At 43.3% G+C, this 18711-nt stretch overlaps 1 protein-coding gene across 5 annotated transcripts; it reads right to left on the bottom strand.

The window, feature by feature from the left end:
* Positions 1 to 670: 670 nt before the first annotated feature.
* On the bottom strand, positions 671 to 17974 carry si:ch211-15d5.11 (oxidation resistance protein 1). 5 transcript variants are annotated; one of them, XM_037071488.1, is made up of 16 exons: positions 17859 to 17974; positions 16895 to 17117; positions 15069 to 15265; positions 14759 to 14838; positions 12770 to 12916; positions 12134 to 12295; positions 10233 to 10364; positions 9945 to 10129; positions 9470 to 9819; positions 9230 to 9389; positions 7635 to 7839; positions 7416 to 7532; positions 6644 to 6796; positions 1352 to 1447; positions 1066 to 1139; positions 671 to 948 (listed from the first exon to the last, which is right to left on the bottom strand). In XM_037071488.1, exons 2-16 carry the CDS (start codon positions 16993 to 16995, stop codon positions 813 to 815), a joined length of 2295 nt encoding a protein of 764 aa, XP_036927383.1. In that variant the 5' UTR covers positions 16996 to 17117; positions 17859 to 17974; the 3' UTR covers positions 671 to 812. The 5 variants fall into 5 exon arrangements, with proteins under 5 accessions (XP_036927383.1, XP_036927382.1, XP_036927380.1 ...); XM_037071487.1 differs by having other exon boundaries at positions 12134 to 12310; XM_037071485.1 differs by having other exon boundaries at positions 12134 to 12313.
* Between the last annotated feature and the right edge of the window lie 737 nt (positions 17975 to 18711).

Raw genomic sequence — 18711 nt, forward strand, 5'->3', positions numbered from 1 at the left:
TCCAGCTTTTCCCTTCCACGATCAGAAACCACAGTGGGTGAAAGAGGCAGCGCTCGAAAAACGAAAGGAGTTCAGAATAGTCATGAATGCGACTCTAAGTGCTCTGACAGTTTCAAGTTTTGTTGCATGATCACTTTCCAGTGTTGACTTCTGCAGTCTGCGCCGCTATTCAGTGAAACTCCTAAAAGCAATTGGTGACGACGGGAGTTTGTGTTTGTGGGACCGTGGGCTGTGTACAAGCAGTTTTCAAAGAGATCCTCAGAAGAAGACGTGTGGCGTGTGCTTCAAACTTCCAGGATGAACTGAAGATGATGTAAAAGTAGGGGCATGCATTACCTTATCAACACAGGGGTACCGTTGTGGTCACGTGATAAATAAATGACATCATGAAGTTAGTGATTTCACATTGGGAGCAAAAAGTGCAGTCTCTGAGAGTTGTAACCCGCTCCATCCAAGAGGTGAGGAATCCAGTCTCTTAACAGTTCAGCTCCACTCGGTTCAGCAGAACTCAAGTCCGGCTGCCAAACCCACAGGAATGAGTCGAACCATGAAACAGTCCAGCCCCGGAAACGCGAATCTACTCAAGATCAGCCTTGCTCGGTTCAGCTCAGTTCACTTAGAAATCCACACCACTCAATCCAGCCTTTTGTGGTTGATTTTTTTATGCGATTGTTTTTGGGTTTTTTTTTTTTTTTTTTTTTACACAGATGTCTCCATGAATTGAATGAGCGGGCTGTGTTTGTTTCTGCCGGTGATAAATGCCGTCTTGATTAAGCTGGTCAGGCGGGGACGAGGCGAGTCAGGGCCACTCTTCAGCTGAACGTCCACACCTCCAGCTCCATGACTTGGAAGTCATCGGTCTCGGAGAGGCAACAGTTATTGAAGGTGTAGCAGGGGCTGCTGCGACCCAGGTACAAGTTCTCATCCACCCACAGACCGAAGTGACCACTGCAGGAACAAGGAACGAGTGGTAAAGACAGAGAAATGTTTTCTTTTGCAACAAAGGCAGAAAGGATTCCAGAAAAGTACATCGAATTTAATGCAAGAAAGACAAACAACCATTACCTGCCTCCACCAATGGCAAAGGAGTCCAAATCTCCTTTAATAAAAAATGAGTTCTCTCCAGTCCACCGGAAGCACTGCGGAGAAAAGGCAAAAACAATCACAACGCTTCTCAACCTGATGACTTACTCAGCACCTTTAATTTGTTTTTTTCATGACTTCCTGACAATGTGACATGACAAACGACAAATGCCGGATGTATCTGTGATGTTCTGCAGACATTTTACAGACTGGCTGAGCTGACGCTACTACAGTCACTGTGCTGGAGACGAGCGGCGGCGTGCGGCACCTTGAAGCGAGGGCGCAGCATGAAGAGGAACGTTTCTCCGGTGCCGTAGAACGTCTCACTGAGCCTCAGAGGGTGGGAGAGGAAGGCCCCGAATATCTGACAATGGAAAGTCACAAGAGAGACGGCAACGTTAACAAAACACAACTGACATGATATCACAACATCTGTTAAAACAAGAATATGCACAGACATTTTGTTTTTTGCTGTTTCAGGCCAGTATGATTCAGATTTTGGAGAAATACTGAGCTCAGTCAGGAAAAAATGACATTCTCTGTGTGGATTGTGGATTGGTTTTGCATTTATATGTTTGCTGTGCTTTTCCACCTAACATCACATGAGTGATTTACACAATAATGAGGTCAGAGACATTTTTAATGGACAAACTTGGGCCTTTTCTTTCTGTGCTTGAAATCAGCAGATGATCAACATGATTAAAACTCAGGTTTCTCATTATTTAAATACAAATTAAATAAATAGACCTGAACCAAATTACCAACAACAACATTATATTACCCTTATTATTCTTCATCTATCCGTGTTAATCACATGTGGATTTTCATATCTTTAAAAAGATCTAGGTTATTATATTGTTCTATAGAGTTTATTGGGGCATTTTGTTGAAAATAGCTAAAAATTTATTTAGCTCGCACTGAAATCTCAGTTACATCTGTTATAATTACATTCGAAACAACAACAGCAAAACTGAACAACTGAGCGTCAGTATTTCAAGCTGTTTAGCTACTTGATGGTTTAAACTGAGAACTCGTCATTTATACTCAGATTTCCAGAAAGAAAAGGCGGAAGATCGAAGAGCGAAGTTTATTCTCTATTACATGTGATATCATTGTTATTCATTTGTTTCAATGAAAACTGAAGGAGCGGATTTCAGGACACATGTTGTAGTCGAGCGGACCGTCGCTCCCTGACTCGCTCCGGATCAGAGCGCAGGCTTTTCACCCTAAACACGTCAACTTGTAGCAGATCAGTTATGAGTGAAAACCGAGAACCTTGGGCAAGAGCCATATTACTGAATTATCCATCCTGGAAGAAAAGGTGATAACGATCGATAACGACAAACAGAGACGAGCAGCGGAGTTTTAATGAATCCCGTTTGTTTGTGTATCTTTCCCTCAATACATGAAGTGAAACTGATGACAAAAACATCTAACACAAGTCAAAGGCGGCTCTTGTCGAGTCTGATTTATTACATATATTGCGAATTTGTCCTCGTCGCTGTAAAGGAAAGTATTAGCATTTGTATTCGACCATTTCATTAAATTCATTCATTTGTTTTTACCAAAATGTTTGTGAGCGTGCATGCGCGCGCGCGACAGGGGCGCGTGTGTCTCTGATGTGCGCGTGAGTCTTTTGATGTGCGTTCCATATGACGCGTGAGAACACAGGCGCTCCACAGCCTGTTAGCTTGTCAGTTTTGATCTGGAAAGAGCAGACAACACACACACAGGCACCACCAGAGCCAGTAGATACATACACATCGTTTGACGACTTTCAGCAACATTTCTAAACAGCTTAGAGCAAAAGGAGTAGACATGTCTTCACGGGAGCAGTCCAGGTCCAGGGTTTACAATCCTATTGTGTTAGCGGATAACACTATCATCATCAATCCAGAGGCTGTTAAGCTCATCGTGAACAAACATTTCAACAGGATCTCGGCGGCAGAGTGGAGCCTGTTAGCTGAGGGCTTCTGCGCGCCGGGGGTCGACACGATGCTGACCGACATGCTCTGCGAAATGACGCAGACGCTCTCTTGGTCGGTCATCAGCACCGTCTTACCGCTGTTTCTGAGCAAAGATTCCCGGAGGGATTGGGCTAGGACCTTGGACAGCCTAAATATGCACCTGGGAGACACCCTCGCAGGTGCTTATGCTGAGGCTCTCCACCTCCCAGAGGACAAATGCAAGAGTGTAGAGAGGCTGACGGAGCTGATCGAGAGGCAAGTTTCACTGAAGGTCAAATCTGCCCTAACTCTGGCCGTCAGCAGCCCTACCTTGCCGGAAGAGCCTGCAGTTTTTGTCTCTGGCTCCGTGCCCATCACATCTCTCCGTCATATGCTGGCCCTTGCTAGCTTATATCTGAAAAGATGCGTAAGTAAACTGAGATTCAAGTGCCTCGGATGCTGCTCGCTGCCAAACAGCTCTGGATGTACAGCAGAGAGCCTGGAACCCTCAGTGAGACGCGAAGTGCCTCAGAGCTTGAAATCCAGGGTCTCTGTCCTCTCAGTGACTCAGGAAGTGGCTAGCATCCTCGGAAAATGGTCCAGTGAGATGGCGGAAATCCGAGAAGACTCTGACAGTTGTTCGGACACTTCCAGCCCCTCCGTTCATGCTTATGATGCAGCGTTTGACATCGTCGGCATTATAAGTAATGACCTCCATTATTCCGACCACGGGCACGATGAAAGCAGTGAGAGCAACAGAACATCCAAACCTCACTTCAGTATGGGGTTGATACTTAAAATTGTGAAAGGCCTTTTTGCCTCAGAGGCAGGGGTCAATGCCCATGAAAGTAACAAAAAAAAGCGCAAAAGCAGATTTCTCAAGTTTGCCAAGACGCAGTTTGAGAAAATGAGGTCAGAGCTGGAAAGATCAACTCAGAAAAGCGAGCCTGGCTTCACCGTGCCACTCAGTCGGCCCTCTCAGGCTACGCTCAAAAAAGAGGACTCTCCCTCTGAAGATTTGAACTTACCAGGAGCTGATCCAAAGTCTCCAAGGCCCAAATCTGAGGCTGTGAGAAAGAAGCTGCATTCTTCGCTGGAATTTGAGGAAATCAAGAACGTTGTTGAGATCATGTACAAGATGTTAAACCTAACAAGGAAACCGGTCGAACAACAAAAAATCGTAGGAAAACTCGACAGCATGATGAGGCAGTTTTCAAAAGATTTGACGGATAAACTGTATGATCATTTGATTACTTCCAACAACTGCGACGTTCCCTCGGCACCAACTGGAAGAAGTACCTCTGAGTATGTCATATCTACTGTCAGGAGGACTGCCAATCAGTGCTGCCTTTCTCCTGAAGTCATTTATGCCATTACAGAAGATTTAGTGGGACGGTTCTTGCAGCAGATACTCCTCTGGATGGATAAGGAGCAAACAATTCTGATAAGTTTTAGTGAGGAAGTGTCTGGCGCACTGAGCAACATCGAAGACGTAATCACAAAAACAGTGACCTCAGAGGAAGAAAACAAAGTCACCGCACCGCAGTCCCCCGGAGCCACGGACAGGCAGCCTTCAACATCCTGCTGTTCAACTCCGGTAGAACCTTTCAACGATCCTACTGATAATGATGATGAAACTCTGAGAAACACTGTCGATGAGACTTCAGTGACTGAAAACACTGGTTCCTCAGAGTCTTCTCTTATATCAGAGAGGTCGACTGACAACATCATAGTCCCACTGGTGCTGAGGATTTTGACAAAGGCCATTACGAAATCAAAATTCTCCTATCAGGAGGCAGATATCAACACCATCATTAAGCGTCTGTCCGACAAGGCCGAGGCTGAGGTCAGATTCGATGACGGTGCACCTAAAAAGAACAGGGTCAACATGAGAAAAGTCAACAAAGCCGTGATTAAAGACCTCGAAAAGGAGTTTGGCTCTCCTAAACTGATACTGGAGGCTGCACTGGCATCAAACGATCCATCTTTTGATGATGCTGCTGTGAGGTATGTCAAGTTCCACCTGGATGCCCTCAACAGTCCGACCCCGAAGAAGAGTGGAATTTCCAGGTTCTTCTCAAGGGTGGGAGAAGCTGTATCCAAAGCCTTCAGGTGTTGCACCGATGAACATACAAGTAGTGACAGTGACAGTGACAGGGATAGCAATAGCGATAGCGATAGCGACAGCGACAGTGAAAGAAGCTCACAAACCATCACACCTGACCTGAAGTGAAGAGTAGTGATGGTCTAGAGAACGTCTTTCCTTTAAGATGATTCCTTCCATCTTTGCCGTCGCAGTCTCTTGAGCTCCTAGGCTAGTACGGGTTTCCTCCGAGTTGCTTCGGTTAGCCCAACTTTACATTTGTAATTTTAAAAAAGAAAACACTAGCATCACGGGCAGCAGTGATAGCTAAATTGCCAACTCCCTCTTGTTCGGGTCCAGGGCAGCACGGTGGCTCAGTGTCTAACACTGTGGCATCGCAGCTACGGTCAGGGTTGCATTACAAGCCTCGATCATTGCTGTGTGGAGTTTCTAGATTTCCCGCGGCGATGTGTGTTTGTTGTTGCCGGGTGCTCCGGTTTTCTCACACATTTTTTTAATTGAGAAAAAACATAACAAAATCAAGAAATTAATAAAAAATTAAATAAAAGGCAAAAAGAAAATGTAATCGTGGTTGTGTTTTCCTATGCTGAAGATGTTTATTCAGCCATAAATACTAAACAATTTGATGGTAAATTATTGTTGCTTATGTAACACCTGTAGAGTGTGATTATGTAGTTACTTCAAACAAGTTATTTTTAGTGAAAGAGAACGGTATTTGCTTCACTCTGTCAAATGTAGATGGTTTCACGAGTAAATTGTGACATTTTAACACCTCCTGACTAATTGAGTCATTAAATACCCTAATAACCCTATTCATGAACAATTTTAGAATACACCACCAATTCAATAGAAACAAGGAAAACTCGTCCAAACACATTTTGTCAATTTGACTCTGATATTGAAGTGACAGCATTGCAAAACTTTTTTTTTTTACTTATGTATCTCCAACTAAATAATTGTGATACTGTACACAGGGTAATTACCTGAGGGTCAAATACACAATGGATTTGAGATGAGGGAAGTGCAAAATCCAGGTTTTTTCCAGTTTCCAAAATAAATGAAGTATTCACTCAGGTAATTGTCAATATCAGTGTCAACGTGAAAAAACGTTTTTGGATGCTCCTGGTGAGATGCCTGAAAAGAGGTCTGTGGTTAAGACTTCCAACAGTAAATCCCATTCCTGTGAATTTCAAAGCATCTACGTGTCTTTGCTCTAACTTTACAACTAGCAGATTGACCGATTTATAGGTCAGTGTGCATAGAAAAGTGTAGTAGGAAGCTTTAGTGGTGGTTACACTGGAGACATTTTCCATAGCCTAAAGTTAGCCTAACCTTAGCTTTTTTACTTCTACTTCAAAAATCAATCAAGTGGTGTTCGTCTATCTTTCTGAACACAAGGTATCATTTATGTTCTGCAATAATCAAAAAATCCAACTGAAAAAAACTCCCACAGACATCTTCTTTATCAGCCTTCAAAGATACATCACTCACTCACTACAGTGTGTTTTACCTCGTCAAATGCATCCTTGATGACAATAAGCACAGGGGAGTCTGTGCTACTGAGTTTTCTGTAGAGGGACTTGAGGCTGGCGCCATGGCGGGACGTACTGTAAGCCAGCTGCCAGGTGTGGCCCACTGTCCTGGGGGGAAGCTCCTTACAGAGCTGAGAAAAGATTAGAGCAGGGGAGAAACATCTGAGGAGGAAGTGTGAATATGAACAGAGAGAGCCAGATGCTGTCATCAGCAGGCACACAGGTTACATCTGTGTGTGCGTTAAGAGAAGGGTATTTTAAAGCGCGGTGCAATACTGAATTAGCCAGTTGAGCAAGAGAGATTTGGTCATCTCTAAATTAAACCAGGCTGCATGTAGCTCTTGCATAGAGATTGGTTGTCAAATATTTACAACTCCTAACTCTGGAATAGCTGACCGACAAAACTGGACTTGCTAATATATAAGCTGTAGAGAGTCAATATTTATAAAGCCCGAAATCACACATTTTTCATGAAAGGAAAATACTCCCCAAAAATGCCATGCTGGAGAAAACATAAATTATCCTTTTCTGTGTGCTATTGACTTTGTCTCTCTTTGTTTCTATTTCTTTTTTTTTCCCATGTTTCCTGGTCTTATTCATTAGCTAGTTCAGCTTTAGTCTTGATAATACTGCGCTTATTTTATTGAAATTATTCTAAAAAAATGATTTGTCTACATAAAAATTTTTGCTTATGACCGTTAAAATGAAAACACAAACAAATCTGGGCTAGTTATTCTGAGCGTCACTCACCTCTCTGACATCCGAAGCTTCTAAAATGTGGCTGCTCGCTACGATATTGTTCAGTCCTTCGGGGTCCCGGTCGATGGCCGGGGTCAGCTTGTCCCCGCTCTCCTCCATCAACACCATCTGCATGGAAACATCGATGCATTCGGTAACAAAACCAAATACACTGAGCCAATTTGTTCCAGAAGATTTTGGTGCCTGACAGCTCATTTTTTGCCTTCTCACCTCCCAGTCGTCCCCTGAGCTGCGATGCCTCTGGAACGCCTCCTCCTCCTCGTCCTCTTCGCCCTCGTCCTCCTCCTCCCCCTGTTTGTCCTCAATCAGCACGAACTCCTCTTCGTCGTGGTTGGCCTCGCCGTCTTCCTCCACTCCCTCGAGGATACACAAGTCTGGTCGACAGTGTGTAAGGTAGGCATACAGCTCGTCGGAGCTGTGGGGGGGAGGCAAGAGAAAAGCATTCCCTCAGACAAACAACCCCAGCAGCTGCGTCAACATTACCATGAGGAGATGATTCAACGCTTTCAAAGCACTTGTATGTACACATTCTCAAATCAGTAACTCTCCTTTCACTGAGGTGGAGTTTTTGATTAAGTGTCGCACCCAGCAGCCTCGGTAAAGGAAAGTTACCAGAACTACTAGAAGTATTTGCAACTAAAGCCTGCTTAAACTATCAACGTAAAAGTCCTCATTATGCAGAGCCCTGTTAGCATTATATCATTATCATCATATCATTGGATCATCAAAGCAGTAGTAAAGGATAACCTGTCAGTCATCACCTTCTTACTCTCAGGTTGATGGAAAGTCAGGTGAAGTTTTGAAGTCCACCGTTTTCATTTTTGGGTGAACTTGTCCTTTAATGTTGCTGCTTCCATAATGGTGCAGGCGTTCACATATTTCGGGGATAAAATCTAAGGAATGGCTAAAGCTGTGAATTAAATGGGGTGGAGTTCAAAGTGCAATATTCCCTCTGAAATGCAGAAGAACACAAGCATACTGTAGCATAACATATGACCAGAGCAGAGATATTTCCCAGAGCAAACTGTTATTGCTTGGAGTAACCTTTGTACTCTTCGGTGAAGGTAGTGTTGATGTTTTTATAATGTGCACTGAGTGACGAGAGATTGGTAAACAGAGGAAGTAAATATTCAACTGGAATGACCAGTCTGAGCATCACAAGTGGATGGAAAATGTCCATGCTGGGCTCAAGTGGAGACAGCAAGCTTAGCTGAGGAACACGCAGCTTATCGTAACCGACGTGTGCTGCCTTTCCAAAGCGTGTGCTTTGGCTTGGGGCGTACAAAAGTTTTGAACATAAAACCAGATTCACAAACTGGATGTGTGGCATTCGATTAGAAGATGCAACTGAGCGGCATTGTGGGAATTGTAGGATAAGTGGTATGCAAGCTCCCTCTAGTGGTACGTGGAGGAACCCCAGAAACACTTTTTACATTCATTTATTCTGCAAAAAGGCAAATACCTACCACCTTGTGACTCTGTTTTCATATCGAATTTGTTTCATCCAACAAGCTGCACTTGTGGACGCCAAAAACACTAAAGCCGACAACCTGCTCATCCATTCCGCGCCTCTGTGAAAGGAAATACCTCTCCATACCACCAGGTGGCAGTAATCTTGTATTCACGATTAAAAAAGAGGAAACTTGTAGACTTTGGAGTGCAGTTATGCCCACCGTTGTTATAATAAAACATGTCATAGGTGTGTTTTTGACCGTTTGCACACTCAATTGGCCAAAAAGCTACTGGCCCCTTTGAGTGATATTGTTGTACAAACACTGTTGTCAGTGCTTTAGTAGTTACTGCACCTGTCTTGTGAAAGGGCGAGCCAGGCTTCCCTTCTGGGTAATGTTTTGGCCGACCCCAGCTGAAGGCTTCCTATACCCTTCTTCTTCCCTGCAGACGGCTGAACCCGCAGCCGCACAAACATCAGACTCCCTGGACTGCCCGCCGACGACCTCCGAGGCCCTGAAAGTAAACATGGAGCGATGGTAAAGAAAACAAGCACGGGAAAAATCTCTCAGACGGACCGTGGATCACACTCGTACCTGCAGTATTGCTCTTCACAGTGGACTTGTCTTTTTCATCAGAGTGCCGCAGGTTACTCACTGCCTCTTGACCTCCACAGCAGAAGGTGGCGGCGCTGCTCAGGACGGCCACACCCAGGACGCCTACAGACGCCTCTGACAGCACCTCCAGCGGGCTGCTGTTCAGCTCCTCCTCAGCCTCCGCCATGTCTCTGCTCTCAGCCTCCTCTTCCTCCGCAGAAGACTCTTTGGTCAGGCTCAGATCCAGAGATAGCTCTGATGGAGCCGCAGACTCCCCCTTTGGGTCTGGGACGCCATCTGTTCGCCTTTTGGCACTTCTCAACTTCTGGAAAATGTTCTTTCCTTTTTTCCTAAAAAAAAAAAAAAAAAAAACAACAACAAAAAAACAAGCAAGAGCAAGAATAATTACTTGTATGGACTTTTCATGTAATCTGTAGTCTGTATGCTGCAGAGGAGAAAGCGGATCCTTGCTGACCTCTGCTGGGACTTGGTGAAGTGAACGTGTGAGATGTCGGAGAAGAAGGAAACAGATGCCAGACTGTCAACGGCGCATGACAGGAGGTATTCCTCACAGCCGTGTTCCTTCACCAGGGGGTGTGTCTTACACGGGTCAAAGAAGATCTTGTTAGAAGTCACCAGCAGGATGCCTGAAACCACACCCTGACAGAGCCAGACAGGAAACACTGATGATAATCTACCAATGTCCACAGCTAAAGAGAACAGATCAGATATAAGTGGCATTCACACACACGCACACACACACCTTGCGGTCTGTGATGTAGCGACAGAACAGCTTGAGGTACTGCATGGCCTCGGGTCCCTCGCCCTGACAGCACTCTGGTGGCAGAGCCAATAAGCAGAGCTGTCCGTCAGGCATCGGCACCGCCTCCACATCCTGTCAGCGTCACATAATGTATCAGAGTTAACAACAAGATGTGCCTCATGATGGAATAAGAGCTGATACGAGTAGGATTAACCATTCCAGTCATTCTTTTAAGAAAATATTCTAACAATTTACTGGTTCTTGTTTTACAAATGTAAACATTTGTAGATGTTCTTTCTTTCGTTTTTTTATTCCTCTACTGTTGTAAACTGAATGTATTTGGGTTTTAGGCTGTTAGTCTGATGAAACAAGTAATTCAGACTAGTTCACTCAGGCCTGGAAATTGGAAGGTTGTTGTTTTTTTGTTTGTTGTGCTATTTTATGAGTCACTGAGGCAAATAAAATCAGACGATTAAACATACAAGGTAATAAAGTCCCCGGCATAATAACAATTGGTTTATCACCAATAATAATTGTTAGTTGGAATGTTGGAAACCACAAGATTTGTGCACCCCTAAACCACGCTGTCATGTTTGTGTCCCTGAGATCAGCCTGCTCTCTGCGCTGTAATGTTTTGATGACTGTGTCTTGTTTTGGTGCTTGTTTCCACAGCAACACACTCTGTTTATTTGATCCATTATAAAACCCCATTTGTCTTCACCACAGCTAATCACGGTCTAATAACTGGAAGAAATGCACGATGAGCTCATTGAGATGAACAGACAGTGATGTGACACAATCGGGTTAACAACAGAGGATTCTGCTTCTTCGCTGTTGATTGCTGTGTTTTAACAAAAAACTCAAATGATTTATTGGCTGTGGAGCATCTGCATCACTCCTACTCACCTCTGAATGTCACATTACTAATTTCCTTTTCTCAAGAATGAAGCTAATACAATCACCAATAGCTGATAACATACACACCAATTATTTCACATTTTTGTATCTTAAAAAAAAGAAGCTCCTAACCTGTAGTGTGCGCACACCTGAGGGTGAGACAGGCTTGTTATCCAGCATAGCTTGCATCCCTGCGTCTTTTTCAACAATGGGATTATCTTTTCTGAGCTGAAGTGTGAAATGTCATGTTACTTTGCCACCTAAAGCCTCTAAATTCAGAGGTAGATTGAGGATTTATTTCGTCCAAACTAGAGGTGACTGTGGAAAGACAAACCAAGTGTGCTATACTCTAAAACACTAAGTAACCGACCTAACACTGGTTCATTCTGATGCATTAATGCAGCACTGATCAAGTTGGAACTAGTTTAGCTACTTTATTTACAGCTGGTTTAGTTGACTGTATTCCAACAAAGAGTCGTGACACAAGACTACGAGGGCTCATAAGAATTATTAATGGAGTAATTCATTTTTGTGGACTTTTCTCTATTCTTTGTAATAGTTTAAATAGTTACTTCAATAAAATCCTCTGAAAAGTGTAAAGGGGAACAGAAAAAAACTCTCTGTGGTGACAAGTAAAAGTGGCAAAAACCAGTGATTTAATCACTGCCAGTGTAACGTAACCATGCAGCTTATCATCTTGTATGTAAAATCTTACAAAATCCTCATAAAATCTTGATTTTACCCTCGTAAAATCTAAATACGAGAAGTAAATTGTAACTACAGCTGTCAAACAAAGGAAGTGAAGTAAAAGTACAGCACTCCTTTCAGAAGAGTCACTGAGTACAAGTATAAAGGGTTAAAGTAGCATTCAATGGAAATTCATATCATATTCATATAAAACTGAAGTTAATTGCTGTTCACTTCAGTTACACTTATACTTATCCAAAAAGAAAATCCAGAACTAGTGCTTCCCAAGTGATTATGTAATGTGTTTTTCTACTCACCAGTAGTTTGTCATATTCTGCCTCTGGTGAGGGGGACTGAGGCTGAGCAGCAAGTGTATCCAGAGACTCCCGATCCGCCTCCACCTCTCGCTTCAGGTTAGCATCTGAGTCCGAGTCCAGTTTTGGTTGAGGCGATCCTTGACCGGCAGAGGGGTGTTTCCCCTTCGGGACAAGAAGCTGCTTCAGAGTGGAAGCCATGATAAGAATAGCTCTGACATTGAAATACATAAGACCTGGTGACACGAGTGACTACTTCCTCTTTCTACAGGCCTGCATTTCCCCTCCCATCTTTGTTTGTAGTCACATCTTTGCTCCTTGTGACACATGAGGGTGGTGGTAAGTATCCTTACAGCTTCTACGTGACCACAACATGACAGTGAGTAAAGACTGCACATTGTCAATCTGAGATTGCTCATGAAGATTACAGGGTGAGGTACCGATTGCATGAAAGGCTTCAAGATACAGCAGCATGTTGGCTGCCCATAGCTAAAGGCTGACGGGCTCACGAGAGACCTTGTTTTGCATTTCAAATACAGCAGCAGCACGCAGAGAAACCTGTCATTTCCATCCTTTCACACACACACAGCACACGCAACGAGTTTCAGCTGCCATCATGCGCTCGAAGTCGGCTCTTACCTCTCTGGAGATGAGGGCAGCAGACGAGGAAGGCAAGTTCAAGGAGGATCGGGATGGACGGTGACCCATTTTGCCCTCTTCTGCCGAGGACACGGCGACACCGCTGAACTGAGATGACACGCTGAACACCGTGTCCCCAGGGAGACCCTAAAACCACGAGAACATTTTCAGTAGAAGCTCGAATCTGAGCGCCTATACCCTTGTGTAAGATGATGGAGTTTGTTTTGCATCCTTCAAAAACAAAGATTTGTTCTACTGAGAGAAATCTCGCAGTATGCTGTTCTCTTTTCTTAAAGGTCAATAAATGTTACATTTAAGAGCGCTGGTTTCACACAATTACACGCTCAGGTTACCGCTGCAATTTGCTGCGCGGATCTCGCTGCATGCTTGAGCTGCAAATCAGCTCAACCATGTGGGAACCAGATGAAATCTGATGTTCAACTGCAAGTCAGGTATATTATAGTGTTTAAGCATCCGTTCCACAACCACCTTCCACTGACAGATGGACCCATCGACTCAAATTAGATTACCACCGCCTGACAGATTACGTGGCCACAGAAACACTGCGTGCTGGCGTGTGGGTGTAAGCGCGTGGATGTGCGCTCATCTGGGCGCGATCTATATGCGTTGGTACGTATGGTACATCTGTGCTGCCCTACGAAGCCAGAGCCCCGTAACTACAACTTTGGGTCACAACTGAGTTATGACTGAAACTGAACCTTTTAAATGTCTGATTTATGTCGCGATGAAGTGTCAGTGTCGCTCTGTCTTAAAGCAGAAAAAACAAAGGAAGGACCATGTCAGTGTCACTGAGCTCTGCCTTGGTTTCTGCAGCCTGTGACAGCTGCATGTCCAGACAGGAACTAGGTCATATTGAATGAGTGCATTGAATTCTGAAAAACAGGCATGACACTAAATATGTCACGCATAAATAGGTTCAACTTCATGACCATGATCACTTGATGAGCAGCTGAAGTCCTTCATTTTAATCTCAACATTCTTTTTTAAGTGTTTACATTTTATTTTTCAGTTATAACCATTGTTTTATTAATATTATTATTGTCATTGCCCATATTAACTCATCATATTTTTTTTCTTTTAAATATCATTTGTTTTGATTATTACCTATAACACTGTAAACTGTCTTTGATTGATTTGTATTCCGTATGAATCAAGTGTTTCTGCTCTTAAATCTACCCTCGGAATAGAAGCGCCTCTCAGAGTAACGCAAACCAACAACCAAATACAGTGTTCTGGAGGACATAATAATTGTAAATTGTAATTGTAAATGTTAAAATACCGACTTTGAATTTCATCCCTAAACTTTACTGTGACCCTTGATGACAATTTCCTCAAAAACTGACACGTGGGTGTAACCAATATACAAGCAACTGAATGAATGCACATCCTCTTCAGCTCAGAAAAGTTCAATTCCATGTCACAATATACATTTGTAACAGAAACCGCAAAGAGCTGATGACTTCAGAAAAAAGGAAGAAGGGAAGACAAGCTTACTATGAACGAGGACGATGTGGTAAATTTCTAAGCAAAGGTCGAACAAGTCAGACTAGCGCTCTTAGTAATGAGCACTAGCGCCCTTTTTCAGAATTGACATAATACACAGGCAGATAGAAGTATAAAAACCCAGCTGAAAAATACCTTAGAATAAACATTCCTCCAGTGGTATTTGTTGAAGAGGCTCTGAAACAGACTCTGTTTCCCCATAGTGTCTGACAAACGGCTCTGACTGACACCCTGAACCTTGGGCGCTCTTTATCAAACCCTTTCAAGGCCATAAATTATGTAACCAATTACCAGCCTCAACATTCTTGCGCTAACCGGATGATTTATAGATGCAGTGATATATCTCTGTCCAGCTTCCCAGTTCTCCTCTTACCTGTTCTCAAGGCTGAGTCCCTCGGTGCACGCAACGAGTTGGATAAACTCTGGAAAGACAAAAGAAAAAAAAAACAAAAACATGTGACTCACCCCGCTGCCTGAGCTGTCATCTGACGGTCCACTCACAGACTCTTGTTTCACGGCCGCATTGTTGAGATCCCATGAAGTCCCTGTGAGCAACAGAAAAGATCTGTTTCTGTCACAGCGTCCTGAACGCAGCACAAGCCGTATCATCACTTCCTAACAGGATTACTGTACGCCTGTCGCTCCTCTCAGTATGAAAATAACTTCATGCAAAGACATGAAAATGCCAGCAGGCTCAGTATGAGAATCATAAAATGTAAATTCGAGCTGCTCAGCCTGCTCCCTGCCCAGAGGACATCCAACAGCGGCACAGTACCTTGCAGGTAGTACTGCCGCAGTTTGGGGTTTCTGATGTGGGGGATGTGGTTGAGAGGCCGGCCCACGGCGGGCTGGTTCTGACGCTGGCTGCTGGCGTTTGGCCTCGGCGTCACGCGGGCCTGAGGCTGAGTCTCCCATGGCCCCTTAGCGAACTGTGGAGGCTGAGAGACCCCTGGAGGGAGCTTGGAGCCCAGCCTGGGAAAAAAAAAAACAAAAAACAAAAAAACAGATAAAATGCAGATATCAGTACACTCAAATTCAGTCACATCTGCAACAGAGCTGAAATGACTGACTAATTGCTCAACAAGCTGATTGAAAGAGTTATTTGGATCATTGATTCTTCATTTCAGTCACATTTAAAGCATAAAACTAAAACATTATCTTGTCCCAACTTCTTAAATGTAAGGCTTTGCTGTTTTCCCTTGGTGTTTATGAGTGTAAATCAAGCGTGTTTGTTTTTTTTGACAAATGGGTCAGACTGAAGACGTCACTTTAGGCTCTAGAACATCTAGAATTTTCACATTTCCTAGGACATTTTGCTGGCTCAAGTCAAGAGTAAGCAATTCACCGTGGAAATAATCAGCAGATTAATGGATAACTGAAACAATGATTAGCTGTGGCCCTAATCTGAACACACACGTTTGCATCTTAGAATTGTATTCTAAGAAAAGTGAAAACAAGTCATAACTAGCTTAACAGAAACTGGTGTTTTAAAGTTGAAAATTCAACCTCAAACAGAATTAACATTTCAGTTGCTACAAAATATTAATTGTCATCGATAACTGTCTTTTCTAAAACAAAAATGTCTCTAATGAATAAATCAAATAGACATAAAAGTGAAATGATTGCAATTCCCCTTAATTGTCAGTGACATATTTCTATATATTAACATAACTGAGTTTCTGTTGATGGAAAAGTTTATAGAGTGTTATCATAATGATTCAGACAAATATATATACTGGCATCCTTGTATATATTGTCTGATATGTGTTAATATAATTCTCTTTTGTTTTTTTGTTTTTTTGACATTATAATGCAGAAGAAGATGCTTGGAGTACATTTTAAAATAATTCTACCTCCAATACATACATTTGTCACAACTGATGATAACTACATTTGAGGGATCGTCGCAAAAAGGATGTGTATATCACTTGATAGATGGATATCTAATTCTTTTACTCCCTAGTATCAGTAGCCCCATTCACACTGCCCTTTCACTGCGGGAGTCTGATTCTCCCCATCGGCGTCTGTGTGAAAGTTTCAGAAGCAGAGAGGTGGGGAGGCAGTTTTGCTACAACAAAATAGTCGTGAGCTCCTTTACTGTCTGTCAAATTATTACATATAACGAAACCGTAACAACAAAAGATTGGGCCAAAAGTGTCAGCCAAATCTCACAGTCTTAGGTTATTTCTGCACATATCATCTTAGAATAAATATTTCCCTCTAGTTCTCCCCAGGAATTAGAGGATTCATCGCTCATGTGAGGTGTGAATAACTGTATAGCTCAGCAACGCCGTGTCTGATCAGAGTTATTTATAGGGGAGTGGGTGTCGTCTGCGATGGCCAGGAAAGTGAGTTCCTGGCAACATGCTGTAGCTCTCCCCCACATGATGCTATGCGATGGAGTCCTTCAGTGACAGTGGATGAAAACAGCTGAAAGAAAATGTGCATTTTGTGCTAAAATATGACCAAAATGGTGAAAGACCTGATTGTAGCTCCTTAAATCTGAGGAGCAAACACCAGCCAAACCGGTCACATGTGTGCTTAGAGCTTTTCCCCCCTTTCTTTGCTCCCCAGTAATCCAGGCAGCGGACGAGGCCTGACCTGGTCTTGACGTTGCCAAAGTAGCTGGTCCTGGTCTTGTCCCTCTGGGGCTCGTGGTCCATGGCTCCTAGAGTCTCGGGCCTCCTCACAGACTGAGCCATTTTCTGTGCTTCTTTAGTTCGATGCTGGCAGCGGTGGCAGTCGCAGGCGGATGAGGGGCTCAGCTGGCATCCTTCCTCTTCCTTTTAGTCCTCATGCCTTCCCTTTGCCCCAGTTACAGCACCTACACAAGGCAGCACAGTCATAAAAATACTGTGGGCTGATTTTTACAAACATGGGATAAAAGTTCTACCTGCGGCCACATGACCCCCATCAGGAAGTGGTGGACATTTAGCAGAGTAATGGAGCCAGTTTACAATTCAATTACACAGTCAATCAATCCACAACTACTGTGTGTGTGTGTGTGTGTGTGTGTGTGTGTGTGTGTGTGTGCGAGCGCGCGCGCGTGACTGTGCTTCAGATCAATTTGTCTGAGCTTGGGGATCAAGGTGGGACAAGTGAGGCTGTTTGCACTCACTGTTTAAAACCTGCATATGGACATTATTACACATCAACAGCTGCTCTGAGATGGATCAGATTCTGTATCCCAGCTGAAAGTAAACGTGCTGTGAAACTGTGCTCAAAACCATCACATAGGAATCCATCCGGCTACATCCTGGGAAAGCCTAAATTTGGCAACTCATGACACATCTCGTCGGGTGGTGATCCGTCTGTCATCTCTGACATGTTTTCTTTTAGTGCTGTTCCGAATCCTTCGCATGAACTCGGGTCAGCTGTTGAAATAATTACCACATTTCGCTTCCTGTAAATGCCGGAGGTGAAACGATCGGCGTGGAGGATGAGAGCAGTTTTGACGACATCAAGAGAACGATCGAGACTGCTGCAGAGAAAGCATTACATCAGCGCCCCAACGGAGATGAAGAGGGGAGCATCAGGTGAGGTGGGCGGTAGTAGCTTCACCTACCTGTGTGTGTCTTACTCTGGGATGCAGACGGGCGGCGGTCATATGAGCGCTTCTTCATATTGCAGTGTTATGATATCACTGCAGACAAAAGTAGCAAGTTCAATAATCAAGCTCCGCCCAGAGCTTAAAGCGCTGACGCGACGTTTGTCAAGATAGTTCCCCCCCTCGCCCGGCACGCAACAGCGAAGGCGGAAGTAGGTGGGAGGGAAATATCTTGTATTTTCAGACATCTTACCACATTTTCTTTCTTTCTTTCTTTCTTTCTTTCTTTCTTTCTTTCTTTCTTTCTTTCTTTCTTTCTTTCTTTCTTTCTTTACTGCAGATGTTTATTAAAATTAATTTCTTTCTCATTGAATTTGTATTGTTCACTAACAGTGCTATCTTTTACCTGTGCCTTGATGTTTGCAAATGTGCTTGCTTTGCAAATAAAAACAGTGGCTACAAGTGTTTGACATGCATGTTTCCAAAGTTCAGGAAAAAAAAGAATTGAAAGTTATAAAGCACAGAAACATAGATGGAGATACATTCTCCAAAGCATCTTGAAGCTAATGTAGACAGATCAAATCTGGTCATTTATTTTGTTTTTCTGGCATTAGAGACATTGGGGAATATAAGTTGCAACAGAAAAATATCCTACACTACACACTTATGTGGCAGCTTAAAATGCAAAGAACATGATATTATGATATTATTATGATTTTTTTTTTGTTTTAAATATGGCAGTGGTAGTAATATGTCGCTACCATTGTATTTCTGAACCAACTATAAAAAAAGTTTCTTCAAGTTTTGAATCGTATCTTTATGTTTCAAATACTTTTTACAACTACCATAAACATTATTAACTTTTTGCAAT

The sequence above is a fragment of the Acanthopagrus latus genome, chromosome 16 (assembly GCF_904848185.1).
Source record: "Acanthopagrus latus isolate v.2019 chromosome 16, fAcaLat1.1, whole genome shotgun sequence".
NCBI classification, from domain to species: domain Eukaryota; kingdom Metazoa; phylum Chordata; class Actinopteri; order Spariformes; family Sparidae; genus Acanthopagrus; species Acanthopagrus latus.

Coding starts and splice junctions, on each gene's coding strand:
- si:ch211-15d5.11 (XM_037071485.1), bottom strand. CDS start 16,995: ATGGCTCAGTCTGTGAGGAGGCCCGAGACTCTAGGAGCCATGGACCAC. Junction 14,839..15,068: donor GCGGCAGTACTACCTGCAAG/GTACTGTGCCGC, acceptor TGTTGCTCACAG/GGACTTCATGGGATCTCAAC. Junction 9,390..9,469: donor TGTGAAGAGCAATACTGCAG/GTACGAGTGTGA, acceptor GTTTACTTTCAG/GGCCTCGGAGGTCGTCGGCG.